Source organism: Myotis yumanensis, unplaced genomic scaffold (assembly GCF_028538775.1).
Source record: "Myotis yumanensis isolate MYYU_CA2020_CCGP unplaced genomic scaffold, mMyoYum1.0.hap1 SCAF_3, whole genome shotgun sequence".
NCBI classification, from domain to species: domain Eukaryota; kingdom Metazoa; phylum Chordata; class Mammalia; order Chiroptera; family Vespertilionidae; genus Myotis; species Myotis yumanensis.
In genome coordinates, this window is record NW_027223754.1 from 76,961,602 (window position 1) to 76,987,101 (window position 25,500).

The window sequence follows — 25,500 nt, forward strand, 5'->3', positions numbered from 1 at the left end:
GATTTCATCTTTCTGCGCAGGACATGTTCAATCCTATTTTAAATGCAGGAAAATTAACTCAACAGTTTATTGTGGATTCATATTCAAAAATGGAGGTCAATCGGATAAATTTCATTAAAGCAAATCAATCTAAGTTGAGAGTTGAAAAATATAGTGGTTTGATGGATTATTGTCAGGGCCAGCCTGACAGGGTTGAGCCGGGCTGAGGCAAGGAGGTGGGAATTGAGAAAAGAAAGAAAGACAGGAAAGCGGGATCAGGAGGACCCCAGTTCTCTTGATGAACTGAAGCAACTTTATTAGCCACACAATACCATTTATACATAATACACTGAATAGGAGGTCTATCAAGAGGAATGTATTCTTTGTTCCTCTTAATCTCTAAGGGAAAGACACAGTAGAAGGACAAGTTCTCAGTACAGCATATCTCAGTAAACAGTTACAGACTTCTTAGTAAGCTATGAGAGGCTCTTCTCATTCTACAAATATTGTTCTTATTCTACTGATAAACGCCATCCAAACAAGTCTGGGAAAACTCTGTGGGTGAGAATCCCAGCCTTGCTAGCCCCTACAGGTGCAAGGACCTTGCCAGCTTACATCTGGCCCCCAACAGATCCCCCTTCTTTGTTTTTTAGGCGAAGTTCATGTTTCAGTGTCCGACAGTTTTTTATGTGTACATGTCAGCAGTAATATTTCAGTTCTGGATGGTGGACAAATGGTGGCAATGCAGGTCCGACCCTCTGTGGTTTGGTCCTGGGCAACCTGCAGCGACGCACAGCTGCTGACTGCTAGCATGACAAGGCGTCGTCACCATCTTCATTTCTGGACTGCTTCTCTTCTTGTTGTCTCACGGGGCCACTGCTATTCTGTGGCTGGAGCAGTCCTGATAATTCTCTTCTGTTGCAGGAATCCACATGGTCTTGGAGTTGTTTTCTGAAAATATACAAACGTATTCTCGACCAAAGGTTAATAAAGGAATCATATCTATAATTTAGACTTGGGATTCTTTTAATTTTTGTCCAAACTATTTTCCTTTGGCTTATTTGACACCATATGTGTTTTTTATGTGTGTCTTGCTGTTAGCATTACAAATAAAAAAATTTTTCTAGATGTAAATTAGTTACAGGATATTTTTCCTTACATGGTATTTTTCCACTATCTTTCCACTATCCTCCCCCCCCCCCTTTTTTTTTTATAAATTTAATTATTAAGAGGCTTTTGGAAATTTTATAATGTAGTCTAGATAATTTTAAATTTTAATTTTTTGTACAAAATTATGACTGCTTTAGGTTTATTGTATGTTAATATGTCTATGAAATGAAAATTTTGATTAATACTTCTTGAGCTAGTTTTAATTAATTTTAAAATTTGACTATTATTTTATTGTCAAATTTAATACTTTAATAACAATTTTAGTTTATACTGTAAATATTAATGGAAAGGATTATTTTGTATCCTTGAGAAGGCCCTGAGCATTCCTGGTGTTAAGCTGGATTTAGATATAGGGTAGTTTTTGTTAGCCAAGTCTCTGTTATCTGGGTACCGATTTCGGCTGGACTAAGTCTCTTTCTGTTATCTAGGTCCCGATCTGAGCTGGGCATGGGAAGCGCAGCAGCCATGGGGGGCAGGAAACCTTCCTTAGAAGGGGCGAGTGTTCAAGCCCCTGCATAGTTGGGGGGGTGAGGATCTCTGCCCCACCTCTGTTGACCCCCAAGTTCTCCCCTGAGGCCCCCTGCGACTGTGCCTGTCTTAGGTCGCCCCTCCCTGAGGGGTCTTACCCGTCATTGACTAACCAGCCATCCTCTGGGGCCAAGCAGGGTGATGTGAGGTTTAGTTCGGTCTCCTTGGTAGTGTATGCCCCTGTGGCATCCATGCCCAGTAACTGCCTTGGGATCCCCTCGCCTGCTGGCGGGGCCCTGGCATTGATCATGGGGAACCCAGGTTTGTTCTCCAGAGAGGGCCCAGCTTACGCCATTGGGCAAGAGACAGATCCATGGTACCAACCACCATGAGGCTTCAACCTCAGTATGAACAGAGAGCTTAGGTAACAGCTCTAGGTAATTGGAAGAGGGACCCCCTTGGCAAAAGGGCAAGAAAGGTCAATATAGAATGCTTAAGTGCCTTCCCAGGGGGCCTTCCACACAGTGGAACGGATAAAATCCTTTCATGTTCTTATTAAATTGCTGCCAAACAATTAGTTTGTAAGCTTGTTTGGAATAAATGTATAATATGCTGTTGTAAAATATTAAAAATTATTAACGAGCTTTTGTTATTTTAAATTATATTTTAAAATTCTACTGTTGAATTTTAAGAAATATTAAATAAAATAACTTGTTTTGCCCTTTCTTAGAGGCAAAAACTTAAAATATATATTTATTAATATTTATTTGATAAAAATTTGTATGTGATTTCAAGTATATTTAATTGCCTTTATTAAAAAATCCTTTAAGGAGAGAGAATAAACTTTTGAAAACATTTCAGGGCCCATGAAATGTCCTAAAGTCATTCCTTGATTATAGTTTTAAAATCTAATTTAAAAGAGTATTAAATATATATGTGTATATATAACTTAAAGATTATATACCTTTTATAATTATTAAAAGATATCAATTAAATTAAAACTGATCTTTGTATTTAAAATTTTTGGTTGGGATAACAGAATTTATCCTCTTTTTTCAATTAGACAAATGTTGAAATTTTATTATAATTATATGATTTCTCCTAGTTTATTTAACAAGAACTATAAACTCTTAGCTGGCAAGTTAAATATTTAGCATTTCTCAATCAGTAACATTTTTAAGAATAAACTTTAAAAATACATGACATAATTAATAGATTTAATTCTGTCCTTTAGATTTTTCATGAGAGAAATTTAGATTAATATTTTAGCATTTTGTTATTTCAGAATATCTAATTTAATTTAGTAAACTTTCAAAGCCTTGGGCTGCCATTGACTGGAAGCAGGTAACCATTAAAATGCAAATTAGTTACATTTTTTCTATTAAGGATGGGAAACTGAGAAGCAAGCCTCTTTTTAAAAGTTGTCACTGGCAGGAAATTTTTGGCCTACCTGCTCTGTTGGGGGAAGGGAGGCTAGCCCTTCCTCTATTAGAAATTGCTTTGGGAAGCCAGCCTTAAATAGAGGGCGTAGCCGTCTTTTACCTGGGCTACTTAGATTTTTATAATTAATATATTTTTAATAATTCTTGAGATTTAAATTTAATTTATTATTTTAAGGCATATTCTTTAGCAAATTTTTGTAACAGAGACAATTTACTGAATTTCCTTTTCAGCCTTGAAGTTAACTTTTTAATATTCTTTATTAGTATTTAAAAACTGTTCTTTATTATGGAAATGCCAATCCTGCTGCTAGAATCTAGCCTGCATCTTTTTTCCTTTGGGTTAAATTTTGCTATTTTTGTTAGGAAATAATCAGTCTTGGGTTTTATTTTGTATATTTGCAAAGAGATTTCAGCTTAGAACTCTATCTAAATGTCCAAAATCGGACAATGGGCGCCTTAGTTCCAAGCTAGTTTTCTCTTTACACATGTACAGAAATCCCAGACATATTTTTAAATTTCAGATCCGGTGGCATTTGCTGTAGCTGTATCAGAAATGCAAGGAAATCATCATTTCTTCTCTATGTGGGAGGTTTTAAATCTAATGATATTTTGTTTATTTTAATAAGCAATGGCAGCACCCAGGGCAGATAGAATGTCTCATCTCTATGGATCCAAGGTCCAGCCCGGTACTTCCGGGGGTTGCTCGGAATAGCTCTTGTATCTATTTTGTTTTCTGTGGCAGGCTGGATGCTGTGCAGGCTGCTGGCCTTGAGATGGCACAGGGACAGGAGGGTAAATAGACAATGCCCCTGTTATTTGCCATGGCTGGGCTGGCCCCTTTTGGTAGTTTCCCGACTGGTGTTGAGGCAAAGAATTTCCCTGGACATCCGTCTTAGATTTACACTCATTTGCCCAATGTTTTCCTTTTTTACATTTAGGGCATAGTCCAGGTTGTTTGGGACCTCTGCCATTTCCTTTATTAATCCCTTTATTAGAAGGACACTGTTTTGCCATGTGTCCTGTTCCTCCACAAGTGTAACACTTGTATGTTGGACTTTTCCCTGTGCTAAATTGTTGCTGAAGAATTCCTTCAATGGTGGTTCCCTTTAATGCAGCTGCAATGGCAACTCCTTGTATATATGAGGGACCAATATCTGCACAAATTCGGATATAATCTGAGAGAGTCCCCTGTCTTTGATAGGGCCGCAGTGCAGCTTGGCGGGCAGTGTTGGCGTTTTCATATGCCAACTGTTTAACTATTAACATGCCAGCCTCTCCATCCACCACTACTCGGCCAACAGCCTGTAATAGCCGAGAGACAAAATCCTGATACTTTTCATCTGGCCCTTGAATAACTTTTGAGAGCTCCTCTGTTTTCTGACCAGAGGTGGGTAACTTTTTCCAGGCTCTAATCCCAGCTCCATTAATCTGTCCATAAGCTTCCTGGGGGTATTGAATTTGATTATGGGTATCAGCATAGACTCCTTCACCTACCAGCATTTCATAAGAAATATTAATCTGGGCAGCTCGATTACGAGAAGCTTGCTCCTTAGCCTTTTCATCATATTCTGATTTCCACAAGAGATAATCCCCTCCTGATAAACAAGCCTTGGCAATAGCTCTCCAATCATTAGGTGGGAGAGCCTCTGAGGCCATAGTTTCCAAGATGGTTAAAGTATAAGGGGAAGTAGGCCCATACTGAGCACAGGCTGTTTTTAACTCTTTTAAGGTTTTAAAAGGAGGCGGGTCATAAGCACGCTCACGCTGTCCCGTGTGAGGGTTCACCTGTTCCATAACAGGGAAGGCGTGAATGCCCAATTCCTCACCACACTTTCGTGCCTCCTGCAAAGCCATCTGGAGAGGGGAAAGTGGAACTGGTGCTGCACACGGCAGCGGAGAGCGGCGGGAACGGCCCCCGCGGCTTCTCTTTTTCTTGACAAGAAGCTTTAATTTTTCTAAAAAGCATTCCAACACATCCTCTATATCACTGCCCTCTTCAGTTCCAGCAGAAAAACATTTTTCCTCCTCTTTTGCCTGAACAATACCTGTATTATCATTATGACAAAGAGCAGCAGCTTCCTCAAAATCCTCCTCATCTTGAGGAGTTAAATTGCCTTTAAAAGTTACATTATTTCTTTTTAATATACTGTTTTTTTTAGACCCCTGTTTTGTGCTATCACGCTGTTTCTCCTTTTTTTCTGGCTTAAGAGACGGTTGATTATGGTCATGCCTGGGATCTAAATAATCCCGTATTAAATTCGATAAGGAAATGCAGACCTCCTGAATGAATTTTAAAAAATTTTCTACTTGCTTGTCATTAACCTTAGTTCCTCTACTATTAAGCATAGACTTTAACATTTGCCCATAAAGAGCATTTTCTCTAGATTCTAATTGCCCCATGCTTTACTCCCGACTATCAAAAAATTGCTCCTCCCTTACCTTAACGAGTGCACTCTTTATCTGGAGGAGTTTCTCACCATCGTCTCTCCAAGCCCGACGGAGTTCCTCACCGTCTTTTTCCCAGTTCCTCAGTCCCTTAGCTCGGGCGCCAGATCTGTCAGGGCCAGCCTGACAGGGTTGAGCCGGGCTGAGGCAGGGAGGTGGGAATTGAGAAAAGAAAGAAAGACAGGAAAGCGGGATCAGGAGGACCCCAGTTCTCTTGATGAACTGAAGCAACTTTATTAGCTACACAATACTATTTATACATAATACACTGAATAGGAGGTCTATCAAGAGGAATGTATTCTTTGTTCCTCTTAATCTCTAAGGGAAAGACACAGTAGAAGGACAAGTTCTCAGTACAGCATATCTCAGTAAACAGTTACAGACTTCTTAGTAAGCTATGGGAGGCTCTTCTCATTCTACAAATGTTGCTCTTATTCTACTGATAAACGCCATTCAAACAAGTCTGGGAAAACTGTGTGGGTGAGAATCCCAGCCTTGCTAGCCCCTACAGGTGCAAGGACCTTGCCAGCTTACATCTGGCCCCCAACAGATTATCTCAAATCGAGATCTGAAAATGACAATGTGCCAATTGGTAAAATAATAATACTTCCATCATCTTCTGAGAGTAGTCCCAGAAATATGCAGCAGCGATATCAGGATGCTATGGCAATTGTAACAAATTATGGCAAGCCCGATTTATTCATAACCATGACATGCAACCCAAAATGGGCAGATATTGCAAACAATTTACAACGCTGGCAAAAAGTGGAAAACAGACCTGACTTGGTAGCCAGAGTTTTTAATATTAAGCTTAATGCTCTTTTAAATGATATCTGTAAATTCTATTTATTTGGCAAAGTAATAGCTAAAATTCATGTCATTGAATTTCAGAAACATGGACTGCCTCATGCTCACATATTATTGATATTAGATAGTGAGTCCAAATTACATTCCTCTAATTAATTTCTTTTCAATGTGCACGAATTTCGTGCACCGGGCCACTATTTTATATATATATATCTCCCATATAATAAAGAGGTAATATGCAAATTGACCATCACTCCAACACACAGGATGGCCGCCCCCATGTGGTCAAAGATGGCCACCACAAGATGGCCAGCAGGGGAGGGCAGTTGGGGGGGACCAGGCCTGTAAGGGAGGGCAGTTGGGTGGGACCAGGCCTGCAGGGGAGGGAGGTTGGAGGGACCAGGCCAGTAAGGGAGGGCAGTTGGTGGGAAACCAGACTGGCAGGGGAGGACAGTTAGGGGTGACCGGGCTGGCAGAGGAGAGCAGTTGGGGGGCACCAGGCCTGTAAGGGAGGGCAGTAGGGGGGGACCAGGCTGGCAGGGGAGGGCAGTTAGGGGCAATTGGGCCTGCAGGGGAGGAAAGTTAAGGGTGACCAGGCCTGTAGGGGAGGGCAGTTGGGGGTGACCAGGTCAGCAGGGAAGCAGTTAGGCGTTGATCAGGCTGGCAGGGGAGTGGTTTGGGGGTGATCAGGCTGGCAGGCAGAAGCAGTTAGAGGCAATCAGGCAGGCAGGCAGGCAAGCGATTGGGTGCCAGCATTCCTGGATTGTGAGAGGAATGTCCGACTGCCCTTTTAGGCCCGATCCCACCAGGATCGGGACTAAACGGGCAGTCAGACATCCCTTGAGGTGTCCCAGATTGGAGAGGTTGCAGGGTGGGCTGAGGGACACCGGGCCTCTAATATATATATATAATTAAATGAACTGTTCATCTTGCTGTTACTTTTGTGTGTGTGTGGCAGGGGGGGTCCTCCATTTTTGCAGATTATGTCCTCTAGCAACAAGATCTTCTTTCCTTTTTTTCTTCCTAAAATATGGGTGGAATAAAGTAAATGTTCTGATTTCTTGTGTTAATATATAAAATACTCATACCAATCAACAAAAGGACGACACACAATCCAGAGGACCTACAGAGACACCTCTCCAAATAGGACATACAGTTGGCCAAGAGGCATATGAAAAAATGCTCAAAGTCACTAATCATCAGAGAGATGCAAATTAAAATGACAATGAGTTATCATCTCACACCTGTCAGAATTGCTAACATAAAAAAAATCAAGAAACAAGTACTGGTGAGGATGTGGATAAAAGGGAACCCTAGTACACTGCTGGTGGGAATACAGACTAGTGCAGCCACTATGGAAAACAGTGTGGAGTTTTCTCAAAAAATTAATAATGGAACTGCCATTTGACGCAGTGATTCCACTTAGGAATATGACCTAAGAAGCTTTCAACACCAATCAGAAAGAATATATGCACCCCTATGTTCATAGCAGCATTATTTACAATAGCTAAGATCTGGAAACAGCCCAAGTGCCCATCAGTAGATGAGTGGGTAAAAAACGTGTGGTATATTTACACAATGGATTACTATGCAGCTGTAAGAAGTAGGATCTCTTACCCTTTGAGACAACTTGGAGGGACCTGGAGAGTATTATGCTAAGTGAAATAAGCCAGTCAGAGAAAGACAAATATCACATGATCTCAATCATATGTGGAATCTAATGAACAAATAAACTGACCAACAAAATAGATCCAGATTCACAGACTGAGGATTCTCAGAGGGAAGGTAGGGCAGGAAGAGATAAACCAAATACAGTATATGCATATATGTATAACCCATGGACACAGACAATAGTGTGATAAAGGCCTAGGGAGGGGACAGGAGTGGAGAGCAGTGGGTCAATGGGGGTAGAGGGGGGAGAAGAAGACATCTGTAATACTTTCAACAGTAAAGATAAATTGTAAAAGTGATTTTATTTTAGTGTTACAGCTTTTTGTTAGATTGCCTATGTAAAGAAGTATAAGTTCAAAAATATTTTTTCTTAAACTTGAAAATTTTGCACCACTATAGTGAATGATAAATTAATTATTATTTGTTAAATGGCTGATTCTAATGTGATGATTCCCTATCCAGGCTCCATAAGTCATTGAATATCAGTATTAGAATACGCTTTATTGTATATATGTGTAAAATAAAGTAGCTAGGTTCCAGGGACCTACAGTCTAAGGAGGACTTTCGGTCAAGCCATTATATTCTAGATCTAATTTGAGTGTAGATTCAGGAGTATTTGCTGATAAATTGAATGTGAAGTACAAGAGAAAACATGAATGCTGACATTATGCTTTTTGGCCTGAGCAGCTAAAAGAATCTATTTGGCCTTTATTCAGATAAGAAAGATTTTAAAATATATAATTATTTATTCATTCAGCAGATATTTGTTGAGCATCTGCTATGAGCTAAACATTTATTTCTAGGCTCAATATTATTAATATTGAGTTGTCTACTTGGATGTTAAAATATATATATATATATATGTATATATATATATATATATATATATCATATAATATATATGTTAAACATCCAAGTAGAGTTCATATGAAAGGCCTTGGTTTAAAATACAAATTTTGAGGTCATTATCATACACATTTATTAAAATTTATGACTGAATATTGACAAAAGACTAAAGATAGCTATAATAGAGAAGATACTTAAGAATAGAGCCCTGAGCTATCCCAATATTTAGTGGCCAGAAACATCAGGGGGGGAACCTGCAAAAAATGTTGGAAAGAGTTGCCTGAGTGATGGAAGTAAAATCAGGCATGTGTGGGCTCCTGAAAGACATATATTTTAAGAAAGAAGATGATCAAAGTCTCAAATGCTCTCGAGAGGTAAAAAAAAAAAAAAAAAGAATATTGAGATATAATTATGGATTTAGTTACATGGGGGTTTTGAGACATTGATCAATAGTTTTGATTTAAAAATGGAAGTGAAAGAGTTTACACAGACCAAAATATAATCTATAATAATAAAAGTAATATTCTAATTAGACTGGATATCTGAACGACCTTCTGGATGACCTTCCAGATGAAGCCAGGGCTGCGAGGGCTGAGGCAAGCCGCTGTGGCTGCCAGGGCTGAGCCCCTTGCATAAATTTCATGCATCGGGCCTCTAGTATAATATGAAAAAGGATAGTATAGATGACTAGTTCAATAAAATCTGAAGGAAGAAAAGTTATACTAAGAGGCATTTCCTTCAACTCAGCAATTTTGTTTGATCATTTTATTATAAGTCTTGTGTGTATATATGTATCAGAGAGAAAAACATTTTTTGGTGATTGAGCTTATAGCATCATGTCCTTGGGTGAGGATAAAATAATAATAATAGTCTTATTAAGCAATTTCACCCCAATAAATTTATTTTAAAAATGGATGCAACAGTAACATGTCATTAAATAAATTTAAAGCAGAGAACAACACAATACAAAACAAACAAACAAACCAAAACCATGGAAAGTCTTAATTATGTTTAAAATACATGATGCTATGAGTTTTGGACATTGATGTGGTAAAATTTAACTACATATGAAAAATTATTTTCCTTTCTCTATACCAAATGTAATGCTATTCTGGTATCTACCAGTAACCCCAACATTTGCTTTGAGCAACAACAAAAGCACTCTAGTAAATGATACCCAGGAGCAGTTGGGCAAAGGTGGACGATAATTAAATGTTCTTCATTCACTTGCTCCCTTTGCAAACTTCCTGAGGAAACATTGTCTCCAACAAGATTTTATTCATTGCTGACAGTTGAATAAATTTACTTCTGGTTCTCATTTTGTCGTCCTTTTTAACCTTCTCATTATTTCTCTCTCTTGCCCTCAGGATAATAATGAGCCAAAAAGTTACTTAATTGTGTCTGATAAGTATAAGTATCTGAACAGGAGCTACATGTTCAGGAAGAAGAAAACCCATAAATTGTCAAGTCATATTGAACATAATAATTAACCTGTAAAACTTGTGTTAGTTAAAAGCCTTGCTTAGAATATTCTCTAAAACATCTATCTACCCCTTCTTCTTAAAAAACTCTTGTTTAATTCAAATATATTTTATATATAGCATTCAGAATATATTTTTAAAATATGTATCTGCTTTAATTCAATATATTCTGCTTACTCTAAAAATAACTGAAGGTAGCTAATCAATAACTCTTGATGAAACAACTATATTTAATTCACTATATTAAAAAGCACAAATACATATTTTAGGTGTATAATTACATGTTTGCAAAACTAGGCTTCATAATAATACTTTCCCTATGGAAATTACACACACAAATTGCACAAAAATGATTCTAAAACACACTATTTTTCTCTGTCATTCTACTTTTATTCTTATTACTATATGTTCAATATACAAAATTGTTATGTCTCATCTTTGGCCTCCTAGTGACACAATTTTCCATGAGGCAGTAGGGGCTTAACTTCACAGTAGAAGAAGGACAGAGCACCATATGTTCCAACACACTCATGCTGGGGAAAGGACAGCTTCACCCTGTGAGAAAAAGAATTGATGGAGAGTTTAAACTATGGTTAGTCTAAAGTTTTCAAAGGTGAAAAAAGAAACAGTGAGTGCAAATATAGAGAAGCAGTACATTAAATTTGTACAGAGGAAATCTTCCATTTAATCATTTGTTAATCATATTTTTCCCCATTGTTTCAACTAATTTGCGGGAGTGAGTTGGCACTTTAAACGTACATCCATTTTCCCCATACACTGTCATTATATTTGAAACTATTTGAGAGCGATTTAGGAATTACTAGTACACTAAGATTTTTTGATTCCACTTGGGGAATAATATGGACACTGGGAAATAACTTGAATTGTACTTTTTATATTTAATAATATCTCACATTAGCTATTTTATAATAGAAATAAATGATAATGTATACTATAAAATATCATATAATATAGTTGTATAAAGTTTTAAAAATAATGATTGGACAAGATTTAAGTACTTAATTAAAACAAGGGTTAATTTATATATCAAGCCCCTATAGAGTAGGCTCTGTACATAATTTACATTTCATTATTATACTAGAGGCCTGGTGCACAGGTGGGGTACAGCTGCCTGCCCAGATCAGGGCTGATGGGGCTCAATGACAGCTAGTGGGAGGGGCTGTGGGAGGTTGGCCGACTGGCCCCACCCACATCGGGCTGGTTGGCCAGCCGCAATGCACAGAATAGTGACTGGTCTTTCTGGTCGTTCTGGTTGTTCCGGTCACTTGGCTTTTATATATAGATTTAATCTCATGACTAACCCTATGGGTACATATTAATCCCATCACCGTTTGGTAAATTAGAAAGCTGTGACTAAATGAGGCTAAATGTCTTATACCAAGTTATAGAGCAACCAAACGTAGAGATGGTATTCAATTTGGGTTTAGTATCCGAACCTAAGCTCACTGATTTCCCTCCATATGATACTGCTTATTAGATCACTGTTCTGTCTGATGAGAAGCCCCCATGAGCATAGCCGGTGTGGCTCAGTGGTTGAGCATCGACCCATGAACCAGGAGGTCACAGTTCGATTCCAGATTGGAGCACATGCATGGGTTGTGAGCTCGATCCTTAGTATGGGGCGTGAAGGAGGCAGCCGTTCAATGATTCTCTCTCATCATTGATGTTTCTATCTCTCCTTCTCCCTTCCTCTGTCTCTAAAATCAATAAAAACATTTAAAAAAATAAATAATAGCTGAAACCGGTTTGGCTCAGTAGATAGAGCGTCGGCCTGCGGACTGAAGGGTCCCAGGTTCGGTTCCGGTCAGGGGCATGTACCTGGGTTGCGGGCACATCCCCAGTGGGAGATGTGCAGAAGGCAGCTGATCGATGTTTCTCTCTCATCGATGTTTCTAACTCTCTATCTCTCTCCCTTTCTCTCTGTGGAAAATCAATAAAATATATTTTTAAATAAAAAATAAATAAATAAATAATAAAAAAGAAACCCCATGACATATGTTGAAGGTGATAGCTCTAAAATAACTCTTATATATGTAATATATATAAATTAGGACTATCTAAAAGAGAGTTTGTATAAATATACATACATATATATATATATATAAGTTTATAAATGGTACTTTTCTAAGTTCTATTAGAAATTAATCGTATTATTGTGTTATTTTTCATTTTTAGGAAGTCATGATTATTTATTATGATGAAAGTTCTTTTTGGTGAACATAATGTTCTAATTGTATAATTTTTTCATCTGGATCATATCTGGCTGCAGTACATAATAAAATGATGATAATGGTATATAGAATTATATACTAGAATATTCAAATTGATTAGCCTTCATGTAATTAGTGGAAATTTATTTATAAACAAATCATCATTGATATCTTGTCATAAGGAAATCTAATAACACCCCTAGTATGAGACCTTCATTCAAGAAAACTAATTTGATCTGTTTAATCCTTGGTCATTGCTTTCTAATCCTTTTTTATCTTGACACATTGTAAAATAAATTAATTAATTGGCCCAGAAAACCATTTTTAAGTTAAAACTTTGTATCTGGATAGTTAATTTGACAGTGAAACCCAATTTCCTTTAGTGTGAGAATAATTTCTTCCTCTATATTCTCAAATGATTTGACAGACTGGCAGACAAACAATGGGATAGACCAGAAAATTATCCCATAATCCTTTACCTCATATGCAAACACTTGAGAAGCCTACTTAAAATCTCCTCCTAAAGACAAAAACAATGTCAATTGAAATGAATAGGAACACTGAAATCTTTACTTCAAAAAGATTAAGAATCTGTCAAAGGCAATTCTGATAGTTCACGTTGTTAGAGAGTTACTTAAAATGCAATATATTTCCACACAGTGAGAAAAGCGAGGCTTACAGGTTGTGTTAAAGAATCCTGGAGCAAATATAAAGGATGGACTGTCGATGCCACCCTTTAGCTCTGCCTATGCCCTCTAACAAAGATCTTACTTAGGGAGCCTTGCCATCCTTGAAGACCAGCAGACATACAGAACTGGCAGTCCAGAAGCCTAGCCAAGAGCAGGTCATCTGTTCCACAGAACTGTGCCCTGATGGGACACCAATCAAAGATGGCACAAGAGAGCAGCAGGCAGTGTACACAAGCAGATTAGAACTGCCTGCCTTAGAACAATGACCAAAGATGTGTTAATCACTCTTTCTTTATTCTTCTTTAGAGTGTCGTGCAACCCACAGAAATTTATATGTCAGAATTAAGAGAGAGAATCTAGTTTCAGAAATACCTCATTTACAAATAGCCTGTGGGAAAATTTGCCTTAATACTCCACTCAATTCTCCACCTCTTCTTATGAGATTTTAATATCAGTGTTGACATAGTGGAAGAAACTGCAGCCAAAGGAGGAGCTGAGCTCAATAAAATAAAATAAAATAAATTGGATCTCTGTTGCCTATCATGAAATATCATAGAGGTAATGCTTATTTATCTCAAAATGAAAACTTTGTCTTCTGCCTCAGGCCTCAATTTTTTCCTAATAGTACCAATACCTAGATCTAGATGTATAGAGAGTCAGGGTTGTATAAAAAGCTGTTCTTTCTCCTACAGCGCCCTCAGAAGGATTGAATGCCTTTGGGTGATTACCCTGAGAGTTTCCAATTGCTATAACTTTTTGACAAATTCCTCTTCCTTGTAAAATAATAGCTAACACTGACAGTTTGTTAGGTGCTGTTTTAAGTTGTATTTTAACTCATGTAATCGCCACAGTGACCTTATGATCACTCCTATGTTACAGATGAGGGAGAGAGAAGCATGCCTACATCACATATAGAGAGTAAATGGGGGCATAAATATCAGGCCATTTACTATCTAAAGTCCATAATCTTAATCACCAGATCATGGTGACTGGATGTTTGTCTATGAGAGTTTGCATTGATGTTTTCAATGTTGAAAGGCTGTTCATTATTCAATTCATGCTTGCCCTACCCAAGTTAATGTATGTTAAATAGATTCCAGAGAGATAACTGATTTTATAGTCATCTCCCAAATTTAAGTCTGTACCCAGGTTGAGTTTCAAAAATCTACACTAATAAAAGAGAAACATGGTAATTAGCGTACGACCGCTACCCTTCCCATTGGCTAATCAGCATATCCTTATGCAAATTAACTGTCAGCCAAGATGGCGGCCGGCAGCCAGGCAGCTGGAAGCGAACATGAGGCTTGCTTGCTCCTGTGACTGCAGACTGCAACGTTCCCTGCCTGACTTGCAGGCCTCTGAGCAGGCAGTTTGAAACTTTGTAACAAATATAGCCAGCTGGGATCTCAGAGCTGAAGTTATACATTGTTTCGATTACAGAACAGCAAACAAACCAGCAGCGGAAGCCTCAGAGCTAGAGCCAGAGCTAAAGCTGGCCCAGAAGAAAAAAAAAAAAGAAAAAAAGGAGTGGTTGGGAGCTTCAGTCAAAACCGCCAGCCTGAAGGCAGCCCTCAGCCCCTCACCCAGACTGGCCAGGCACCCCAGTGGGGACCCCCACCCTGAAGGGTGTGTGACCAGCTGCAAACAGCCATCATCCCCTCATCCAGGCTGGCCAGGCACTCCAGTGGGGACCCCCACCCTGATCCAGGACACCCTTCAGGGCAAACCAGCCAGCCCCCAGGCCTCTATCCTATATAGTAAAAGGGTAATATGTCTCCCAGCACCGGGATCAGCGGAGCCAAGAGGTCTCCTGGCACCGGATCAGCATGACAGGGTGCAGCGCCCAAACCCCCTGATCGCCCTGCGGCTCTGTGTGTGACAGGGGGTGGCACCCCAACCCCCGCCCCCCTCTAAGGGCCCTGCTCTGTCTGTGACGGGGTAGAGCCATAACCTCCCCATCGGCCCTGCCCTGAGTGTGACAGTGGTGGCTTCCCAACCCCCTGATCCGCCCTGCTCTGTGTGTGACAGGGGGTGGTGCCCTAACTCCCCTATCGGCCCTACTCTGTGCGTGACAGGGGAGCTCCACAACCCCCTGATGGGCCCTGCTCTGTGCATGAGAGGGGGGAGCTCCCCAACCCCCTGATTGGCCCTGCTCTGTGAGTGACAGGGGGCAGCGCCCCAACCCCCTGATTGGCCCTGCTCTGTGCATCACAGGGGGTGGTGCCGCAACCTCCCCATTGACCCTGCCTTGAGTGTGACAGGGGGCGGTGCCCCAACTCCCCAATCGGCCTTACCCTGAGAGTGACTGAGGGTGGCATCACAACCTCCCAATCCGCCCTACTCTGTGCATGACAGGGGGCGGCGCCCCAACTCCCCAATCAGCCCTGCTCTGAGCCTGACTAGGGGCTGCACCTAGGGATGGGCCTGCCCTCTGCCACCCAGGAGCATGCCTAAGCCAGCAGGTCGTTATCTCCCGAGGGGTCCCAGACTGCGAGAGGGCACAGGCCGGGCTGAGGAACCCCTCCTTCCCCGCCGAGTGCACAAATTTTTGTGCACCGAGCCTCTAGTCTATTTATAATTAACCCTGTGACTTATTTTTCAGTCTTGCCCAATATCACCTCACTGTGGCCACCAGCACCAGCCACCATGATAAGCCTTGTTCCCCTTTATTCATTGTGTTTGTTTCCTGGGGGTATTATAACTCATTGCCACAAATGCGGAGGCTCACAAACAGCAGCAATTTAAATTTTCAGGAACTGGGCCTAGCTATCTCAACAAAGTGTAGTTGGGGTGTGCTCCCAATGGAGGCTAAAGGGAAGCACCCTTTGCCTCTTAGTTTATGGAAACTCTGGGAATTTATCAGTTTGTCTCTGCCTCCAGCTTCACATGAGTTTCTCTTTTGTGTACCTGTGTCTCAAATCCCCTTTGCCTTTCTCATATAATGACAGCTGTTATTGTATTTAGGGCCCAAAATAAGTCTGGGATGAATTTATCTTGAGATCCTTAAATTAACTACATCTAGAAAGACCTTTTTATTTATTTATTTTTTCCCAGATAAGGTTCCTGGATTAAGACTTAGACATGACTTTTTGTGGCCACTATTTAACTTACCACACTCATCTTGTGTTTTCTTTTACCAAATCACTTATTGCTTTTTATTAGAATTTATGATTTACTTATGTGTTATTTTTATTGACTATCATTTCTTTCCCCCTTGATGGAATGAAAATGACACAAGTCAAGGATCTTTATTTTGTGTACTGTAAAAATCTAAGCTCCTACAACAAAATGTATATTAATACATAATTAGAAACTTATTTTAGAGGTATGATCAAAATACAGGCATAAAAATATCATTGAAAAATGTGTTCTTGAAATCTGTTTCTTTCCCATAGCTTTATTACAATTTCATCACATTTGTATTATGGAATTACAAAGGCTCTATTATGCTTAGGTATCCCTCACAAACCTTTGATATTAATGGACACACAGTGATGGAGCAGGAGTTTTTCTGTGGTTACACATAATATTTTAGATATTTTTTAAGACAGAAATATAATGTTTGCTAATTCTAGAAATATTATGGAATGCTTGCTATAAATTGAATCCTGTGCTTAGTTCTAGAACATGTTAGAAAATACATGTGGGCCTATCATCAGAATTTCATATTTCTTTGAAGAACTGTGCAATTACCTGGACAATTTCAAAAAAGTTAATGTTTTGGCTAATGATCAACAAAAATTCATAAAGCAACTGTGGCTGGAAGCCTAGAAAGCATTGGTCCTTTTCCCTGCAATGGTTGTTCTTCATTTTAACACGAAGTAAATGAATGAAGGGCCTCAGATCTAAGAAATTTTACTGCTTTCATATCCACCTAAAGATAGCTTTAAAGTTAGAACAGAATTTGCTATCCATATCTTTTTGGTGACCATCAGCAAAAACCATGGTTTGCTGAAGGCTCAGGCATCATCCGATAATTCAACCTACTTTGATGTTTAACCTGAACATAATAAATTATATGGAATTCATCCATCCATTCAAAAATATTTGTTGACCACCTACTTTTGATCATGTATTATTCCAAATGCCAGGTATAGAGCAGAGAAAAAATAGATTATAATTGTTGCCTTAAATGGTCTTATGTTATAATAGAAGAAAGAAGAAGAAATGAGATGAATAAAATATAGTAACTATAAGTAGTGATAAATTGTGAGTAGAAATAGAGCAGGGAGAGAAAATGTGAACAAGAGGAAGAAATGTATTAAAAAGTATTTTAAAATATAAATATTTTTCACTGATTGCACTTTTAAAACCTCAAAATGCTATTTAAAGACTATAGAAATAAAATAATCTGAACATAATTATTGATCCAATCCAAAGGTGTAAATTTGGGGATGCTGTATAGGTTGAAGACATATTATTCTGCAACATTTCCCATGACAAACATACATTCTCAAGTGGTTTTGCAGTGTGTCCTTGAGTAAATCACTGTATTAAGATAGCTCATGCTAGTTCCTTGAAATGATATGCATGGAATTTCATTTGTATTAATTCAGGGATGAGAAGAAATTTGAGAGGTAGATGAACTTATTTCAAGGTGATTTTGTGTGTTATATCCTCATTTGACAAGAATGGAAATTACTCTTAAGTGAAGAAAAAATAGATACCTGCACTAAGCAAGACATTCTAGTCCCTGATTTTATCCATTTATAATACGTTAGAGGCATTTATTAACAGTTTAAACCAAAAGAGCAACCAAAAAAGATGATGGATAGTGTTGGGTGTTTGTTTGTTTTTTCAAGTAGAAAATGGCAGTTACATTAAGAGTAATTATTTTCTGTTTGTTACAATAATTTGCAAATTTTTTATGGAAAAGCAACACACATATTTGTTATTTTCAAAAGATTCCACTCATATACAATTGTATAATGTATTAAATAAGCATTCATTGAGAACTGAGTGTAACAATTTTGCTGACAATTTGGAGATAGACATAAAATAGAAAACAATGTGTGTATTTTTAGTAAACATCCAATCTAGTTGAAGTGCCAAAAATATGTTTATGCATAATATTTTTTTAGTATTTAAAATGTTTTATTGATGTAAAATACCCACACATAAAACTGCACCTATTATAAGTATATATATATATATATATATATATATGTATAAATTTTCACAAACTGAAGGTATCCATGCCAACAGCATGCATAAGAAACAAAAGAGGTGCCAGTGCCCCAGGAGCCATCCACAAGTCCCTTTCCAATCATTAATTAACCAAGGAATTAACTAATTGTCATGATCTTTAATATCTTCTATTAGTTTCACCTGAATTTGCTACGTAATGAAATCATGCCACATTTATTCATTTGTATCTAGAGTTGTTACTTTAATGCCTACTTTGTGAGAATTGGGTATATCATTGCATACAGATCACTTTCCATTTGTTTCTGTTCTCCATCACTGAGGATGGTTCCACCATGCTCTGAATTAATGAAGCAAGAAATGCAAGAATCATGTGGGCTTTCCCCTCTCCCATAACTAGTGTACTAATAAATTAGCAAGTCCTTTCAGTGCTCATTTACAGTTTCATTCTCCACCTCTTTTCTATGACAGCTTTAGAGTTCAGTTTTCCCCTAATTTTTCTTCATTATGACTATACACTGAGTGGCCAGATTATTGTGACCACCTGATGTTTGTAGGCAAATTAGCTATAACTTCGCACTGAAGTTGCTAGAGGGCCAGACTATTATAAATAGGGAAACAGGTTGTTTACCACGACAGTAGAAGTGATTTTTTTCTGAAGATATATGGGTAAACAATGTGATTTAACAGTCTTTGAATGTGGGATATATATATATATATATATATATATATATATATATACACAATTTCTAACATTATCTTCTCTAGAGTTGTCTCATTTTAATCCAGGGTCTTTACTGATAGCTTCTAGGGTCTGAATGTCGTGTCCTCTTAAAAGCACATGTTGAAATTCTAACCCTCCAGATGATGGTACTTGGAGATGAGGTCTTTGGGAGGTGACTGGGTCATGAGACCAGAACCTGCATGAGTGAAATTAATGCCCTTCAACAACAGCCCCAGAGTGATCTCTTACCCTTTGGCCATTTGAGGACACAGCAGAAGGTGCCTTGTATGAACCAGCAGTGACCTCTCACCAGGCACTAAATCTGCCAGTGCCTTGGTCTTCTACTTCCCAGTCTCCAGAATAGTGAGAAAAACATTTCTGTTTCTTATATGCCACCCACTCTATGCTATTTATTACAGCAGCCTGAATGGGCTTTCTGAATTTTACCACTTCCTATGCAAAGTCTTATAATATTATCATTTTCCCTTCAGGATCAAATATTACCCCCTTCCTACTGGATTAAAAGAAAAAAAAAAAAACTCTCTCCTATCTTTATAGATAACAAACTACTTGCAGAGTCATCCCTTCTTTTACATTAAGGCCTCTCCACATTCAATGTCCTCTTCATTATTTACTCTCAGTATCTCAATTTGAATGACTTTTTTTTAATCCTTTAAGACTTAAAGCATCATCTCCAGTAGGTTCCCAAATAAGATTAATATTCCTGTTTCTATGTTTTCATAACACTCTTGGAAAAACTTTCTCGAGAACTGTTTGATAATATGTGTGTCTTTCTATCATTATTATTGTTTGCTATAAATTAAGACAATGCATGGCACATCACAGACATATTACAAATGCTGAATAAATGAAGAGATGCTATATGACTTTTTTGCTATAGATATCAATATCTCAAAAACTCTTTCAGTGGAATGCTATAAATCTCAGTGTAAAGCTTTATTCTTTTAATCTAACATATTAAAATCCATGGTTTTCAACTATAGTATACTTCAAAGAAAGCCAGGGTGGAAATTAGTAGATTTGACCTCTAGTTTTGGATTGTGACAATGAGATATGTGGACTCAAAGAATTCAAATCTAGTCTTTGTATCTCACTTGTTTTCATCTCTCAGAAACCATGTTTAACTAGATAATCTCTAAGACATACTTTTGCTCTTATTTTTTAAGAAAACAACCTTCTTAAATAAACAATTAAAATGTTCTCAACTGATATTTTTTGTTTTCTTCAGTGTGGTGGAAATTGGACAGGCTTAAAAACATGAGATACCTAGATAATGGAGGAGATTGAAGGAGAAAGGAGTTTTCAGAGAAGGGAAGAGTGAGGGAATGTGATTTTAGGAACTGGAATGAAGTATAGTTTTTGCAGTTTTTTTCTACCTAAGCTACTTCCAAGACCTATGTATTTGAGGTCAAATATTATTTAATAATTTTTAAATTTTGAATTATGACTGTTAAAATTTCTCCACTTTAGTCCAGCTGGCATGCCTCAGTGGTTGAGCATCGACTTATGAACCAGGAGGTCACCATTCAATTCCAAGTCAGGGTACATGCCTGGGTTGCAGGCTTGATCCCTAGTAGGGGTTGTGTAGGAGACAGACAATCGATGATTCTCTGTCATCGTTGTTGTTTCTATCTCTCTCCCCTTTTCCCCTTCCTCCTCTGAAATCAATAAGAACATATTTAAAAAATATATTTCTCATGGAGTCAAGATAGTCTCATCAAAAAATGGTGCTGGGAAAATTGGTCAGATACATGCAAAAAAATGAAACTAGATCACCAACTTACACCAGACACAAAAATAAACTCAAAATGGTCAAAGGACTTAAATGTAAGACGGGAAACCATAAAAATCTTAGAAGACTCCACAGGCAGGAAAATGTCAGACATATGTCCTCGCAATATCTTTACCAATACAGCCCCTAGGGCAATGGAAACTAAGGAGAAAATAAACAAATGGGACTACATCAAAATAAAAAGCTTTTGCACAGCAAAGGAAACCATCAACAAAACAACAAGAAAGCCCACTGCATGGGAGAACATATTTGCTAATGTTATCAACGATAAGGGTTTAATCTCCAACATTTACAGGGAACTCATACAACTTAACAAAAAGAAGATAAACAATCCAATCAAAAAATGGGCAAAGTACCTAAATAGAGACTTTTCAAAAGAGGACATACAGAAGGCCGAAAGACATATGAAAACATGCTCAAAGTCACTAATTATCTGAGAGATGCAAATCAAAACAACAATGAGGTACTATCTCACACCTGTCAGAATGGCTATCATCAACAAATCAACAAACAACAAGTGCTGGAGAGGATGTGGAGAAAAAGGACCCTTCTTGAACTGCTGGTGGAAGTGCAGACTGGTGCAGCCACTGTGGACAACAGTATGGAGATTCCTCAAAAAATTAAAAATGGAACTCCCATTCAACCCAGTAATCCCAGAATATATCCCGAGAAACCAGAAACACCAATCAGAAAGGACATATGCACCCCGATGTTCATAGCAGCACAATTTACAATAGATAAGCCTAAATGCCCATCAGCAGATGAGTGGATTAGAAGACAGTGGTACATCTACACAATGGAATACCCTGCTGCTATAAAACAGGACTTTTACCATTTGCAACAGCATGGATGGAACTAGAAAGCATTATGCTAAGCAAAATAAGCAGTTGGAGAAAGATAAATATCACATGATCTCACTCACATGTTGGATATAACGGACAACATAAACTGATGAACAAAAACAGATCCAGAGACAGAAAAACAACAACAACACTGAACAGACCATCCAACCTCAGAGAGAAGGTGGGCTGGGGAGGGGAGGGTAAGAGATCAACCAAAGAACTTGTATGCATGCATAATAGCATAACCAATGGACAGGGACACTGGGGTGGTGGGGGCTTTTCCTGGGGGGCTGAGTGGCCAGGGGGAAGGTCAATGGGGGAGAAAGGAGACATATATAATACTTTAAACAATATATATATATATATATATATATATATATATATATATATATATGTATTTTTTTCTCCACTTTAGCCCAATTATCTTTGCTCTCAATGAAATAATGACTTCTGTTCTACTCTCCCTCCACCACCACCACCACTTATTTCTCCTCCCCACACCTCCCCAGCAATGTATAGAATCCACCAATCTTAACCTAGGTTTTAAAAAAAAATAGGGATTGTGGTTGTTAATTTGATATGTGATGGGGCTAAGGGATGTCCAGATAGTTGGTAGAATATGATTTCTGGATGTGTCTGTGAGGATGTTTCCAGAAGAGATTAACATTTGAATCAGTAGACTGAGGAAAGAAATTCACCTTCACCAACGTGGGTGGTCATCATTTAATCTGAGGAGGGCTGAATAGGACAAAGAGTCGCAGGGAGGGTGGATTATCTCTTTGCTTGAGCTGGACTTCCATCTTCTCCTGACCTTGAACATCAGAGCTCTTGGTTCTCAGGTCTTTAGAATGTGCAACTTAGCACAGTCACCTGTTTCTTCAGAATTTAGACTCCAATTGAATTATACCATAGTCTTTCCTGGGTCTCCAGGTAAAATAGAGCTGGAAATTTTAAACTATCTACAAAGCACCAGTAATTACATGCTCATTTTCACTCTGACATTGGATCAGTTTATCTTGAGACAGAGACTGAATGGGGAGTATGTAGGAGAGTTGGGAACTCTGGCTTAGCAGTGACCCAAGAATATTAAGCCAACCAAAAAAAAAACAAAAACCCTAAAGTTAAATAAATGGAAACAAACCTTACATAATAGTGCTCTGTACTCAATTTGGAGTTAAGTCAAGTTTTGCTACTTAAATTTCTGGCTTATAGACAGAATACGTAGGGAGAAAAAACTATGATAAAAAATTTACAACTGCCAATGTCTGATAACTTCCAGGCTTGTTTAAAGGGGTTTGCCTTCATGCTACTATGGACTTTGGCTATGCTGACCATATTGCTTATGGCTGGGTTTAGTTAAATCCCAGGGGCCTAATTAAAACAAGAAGCACACATTTTTCCAAGTAGTATAGAGATTGCCAAAGGCCAGTCTTTATTTACATGCTCAACAGGCATCCTGTAAGTGCTACAATGATTTTAGGACTTTTTGCAGCCTGCTGGGGCTCTGCAGTTGAATTGTTGCCCTCACCCTGAGAGCCAGAGTGACTGAGCAGCCACTGTCTGGAAGAGACACTGTGATCAAGTAAGCACCGGCACTAACAACTTCCACTCAGATACTGCCGTTCCATTCATACTTCATTAACCAAAGCTAAACCCAAACTGAAGCTACGTTAGTATAAAATATGCAAGGTGTAGTGAAATATATGCAGAAATAATTAATAAAAGATGAAAATGGGAATCTTTAGTTCTCTGAGGTATTCCACAGCCTTTTGTTACTCTTAAATATATACAAATTATTTGATGTGTTCCATCTCTTGGATGATTTTTTTTCCTGGCAATATCATAAAACTTTGTTCTCTCCATGCTTTTACCTTTGATATCAACATTCCAATGACAGTAAACTTTCAACAAATTTCAAAAATCTCTGCACTTGCTTTTGCCTCTAAACCTTAATACCTTCTACTCATAGGTTTGGAACCTTCCAGTTAACCATTGATCTAATCAATGATACTCAAGACAATGTTTGTCTCTTCACCAAAAAAACAAAAATACATATTTCTTCTACTGACATGTCTTCTATTTCATAAATAGACTTTGCACAAACAAGTTATGGATGGAGGCAAGTCTTCTGATGAGAGAACACAACTATTGATTCTGTAGGGAAGTCTACTGGTCATAGAAAGAGAGTGGTGAGAAGAAAGGCAAAAATCATGGGGAAAAGTAAGTGCTGAGGTTGAGATTATAAATTGTATAGTGACTAAAATTTTTAAAGTACATTTTTGATTGAATGACAACTACAAATAGAAATAGTCACAAATGATAAGGTTTAAATATCAATTTTATTAGCACATAAATGAAGACAAAGAACATTAACAGAACCACAGAAATAACCCGTGTTCCCTTCCAGTCTTTCTACCCTCCCAAGAATCACTACTATTGTGACTACTACTGCTACCATGTAGTTTGCTTTTCCAGAATCCTATATAATAAAGAGGTAATATTCAAATTAACCCTCACAAGATGGCTACCTATGACCAGCCCTGCAGGGGGGTTAGTGAGGGACAACCAAACGACTGAACAGCAGGTTGTGTGGGGCAACCAGGCCAGCAAGGGGGCCATGAGAGGTGACCAGGCCAGCGGGGGGGGGGGGGGGTGTTGCAGTTGGGGGTGACCAGGCCAGCAGGGGGGGCAGTTGTAGGTGATTAGGCTGGTAGGGGTGCAGTGAGGGGTGAATAGGCTGGTGGGAGGGGCAGTTGGAGGCAACCAGGCTGGCAGATGGGGGCAGTTGGGGGCGACCAGGCAGGCAGGCGTGGGGGGGGGGGGGCAGTGAGGAGTGATCAGGCCGGCAGTGGGGGGAGGCAGTTAGGGGTGACCAGGCAAGCAGACAGGTGAGCAATTAGGAGCCAATGGTCCAGGATTGTGAGAGGGTGAAGGCTGGGCTGAGGGGACCCTCCAATGCACAAATTTCATGCACCAGGCCTCTAGTATTACATAAATAGAACATACAATATGTAATGTTTTAAGTCTAATTTCTTCTGTGTAACATTGGTTTAGTGTGAGAGTCATCATATTGTTCTATATTATTGTACTTTTTTTCCACTGCAAGATAACATCTGATTACATGAATATTCCACAATTTATATATCTACCCTACTGGTGATAAATATTTAGGCTGTTTTCATTTTGGGGCTACTATGGACAGTACTGTGATGAGCTTTTTTTACTGAACTTTTTGTATGAATTTCTGTATATTTATGCCCTGAAAGAATCTTGGGTAATAGTGTATGTTCACTTTAGTAGATAATGACATGGAGACAGTGTTCAGTTTATCAGCAGCCTAGCCAGGTTCTCTAGCCAGGTTCTAGGCAGGTTCTCCAGCCAGGTTCTCCAGCCAGGTTCTATCTTTAGTCTCCTGTTACATCTGTATTTATATCAGTTGATTTTAATCCTATCCATTCTATTCCAAAGGTTAGGGCGTTTGTTATCTCCATTCCAAGGTCACTACTCTATTGTTCTGTTAAGCTACAAGGAAGTAACTGAAGGAGATTATCCTAAGTAAAGATTATGTGGCTTAAGTGTGATTGTTCGTAGTTAAAGTGATTAATTACCGGCCTGGCACTTAGTTAAGGGGTTTTATTCCCTTCCTTAGTCCTGTTAATCCCTAACTCCAGGGAAAAATTCCCACCTGGGGAAACAACCTTTCTCAGAGAGGTGACCTTGGTTAAAACACATAGCGCTAAGAAGCGG

General features: G+C 38.6%; 1 protein-coding gene across 1 annotated transcript in view; it reads right to left on the reverse strand.

Moving 5' to 3' along the window:
• Positions 1 to 3,722: 3,722 nt before the first annotated feature.
• Positions 3,723 to 25,500, reverse strand: part of LOC139006210 (endogenous retrovirus group K member 10 Gag polyprotein-like) — a 53,471-nt gene continuing 31,693 nt past the window's right edge. Inside the window, exon 2 of the mRNA XM_070408727.1 lies at positions 3,723 to 5,014. Within this exon, the coding sequence (XP_070264828.1) occupies positions 3,723 to 5,014 (1,292 nt within the window). The remainder of the gene's footprint in view (positions 5,015 to 25,500) is intronic.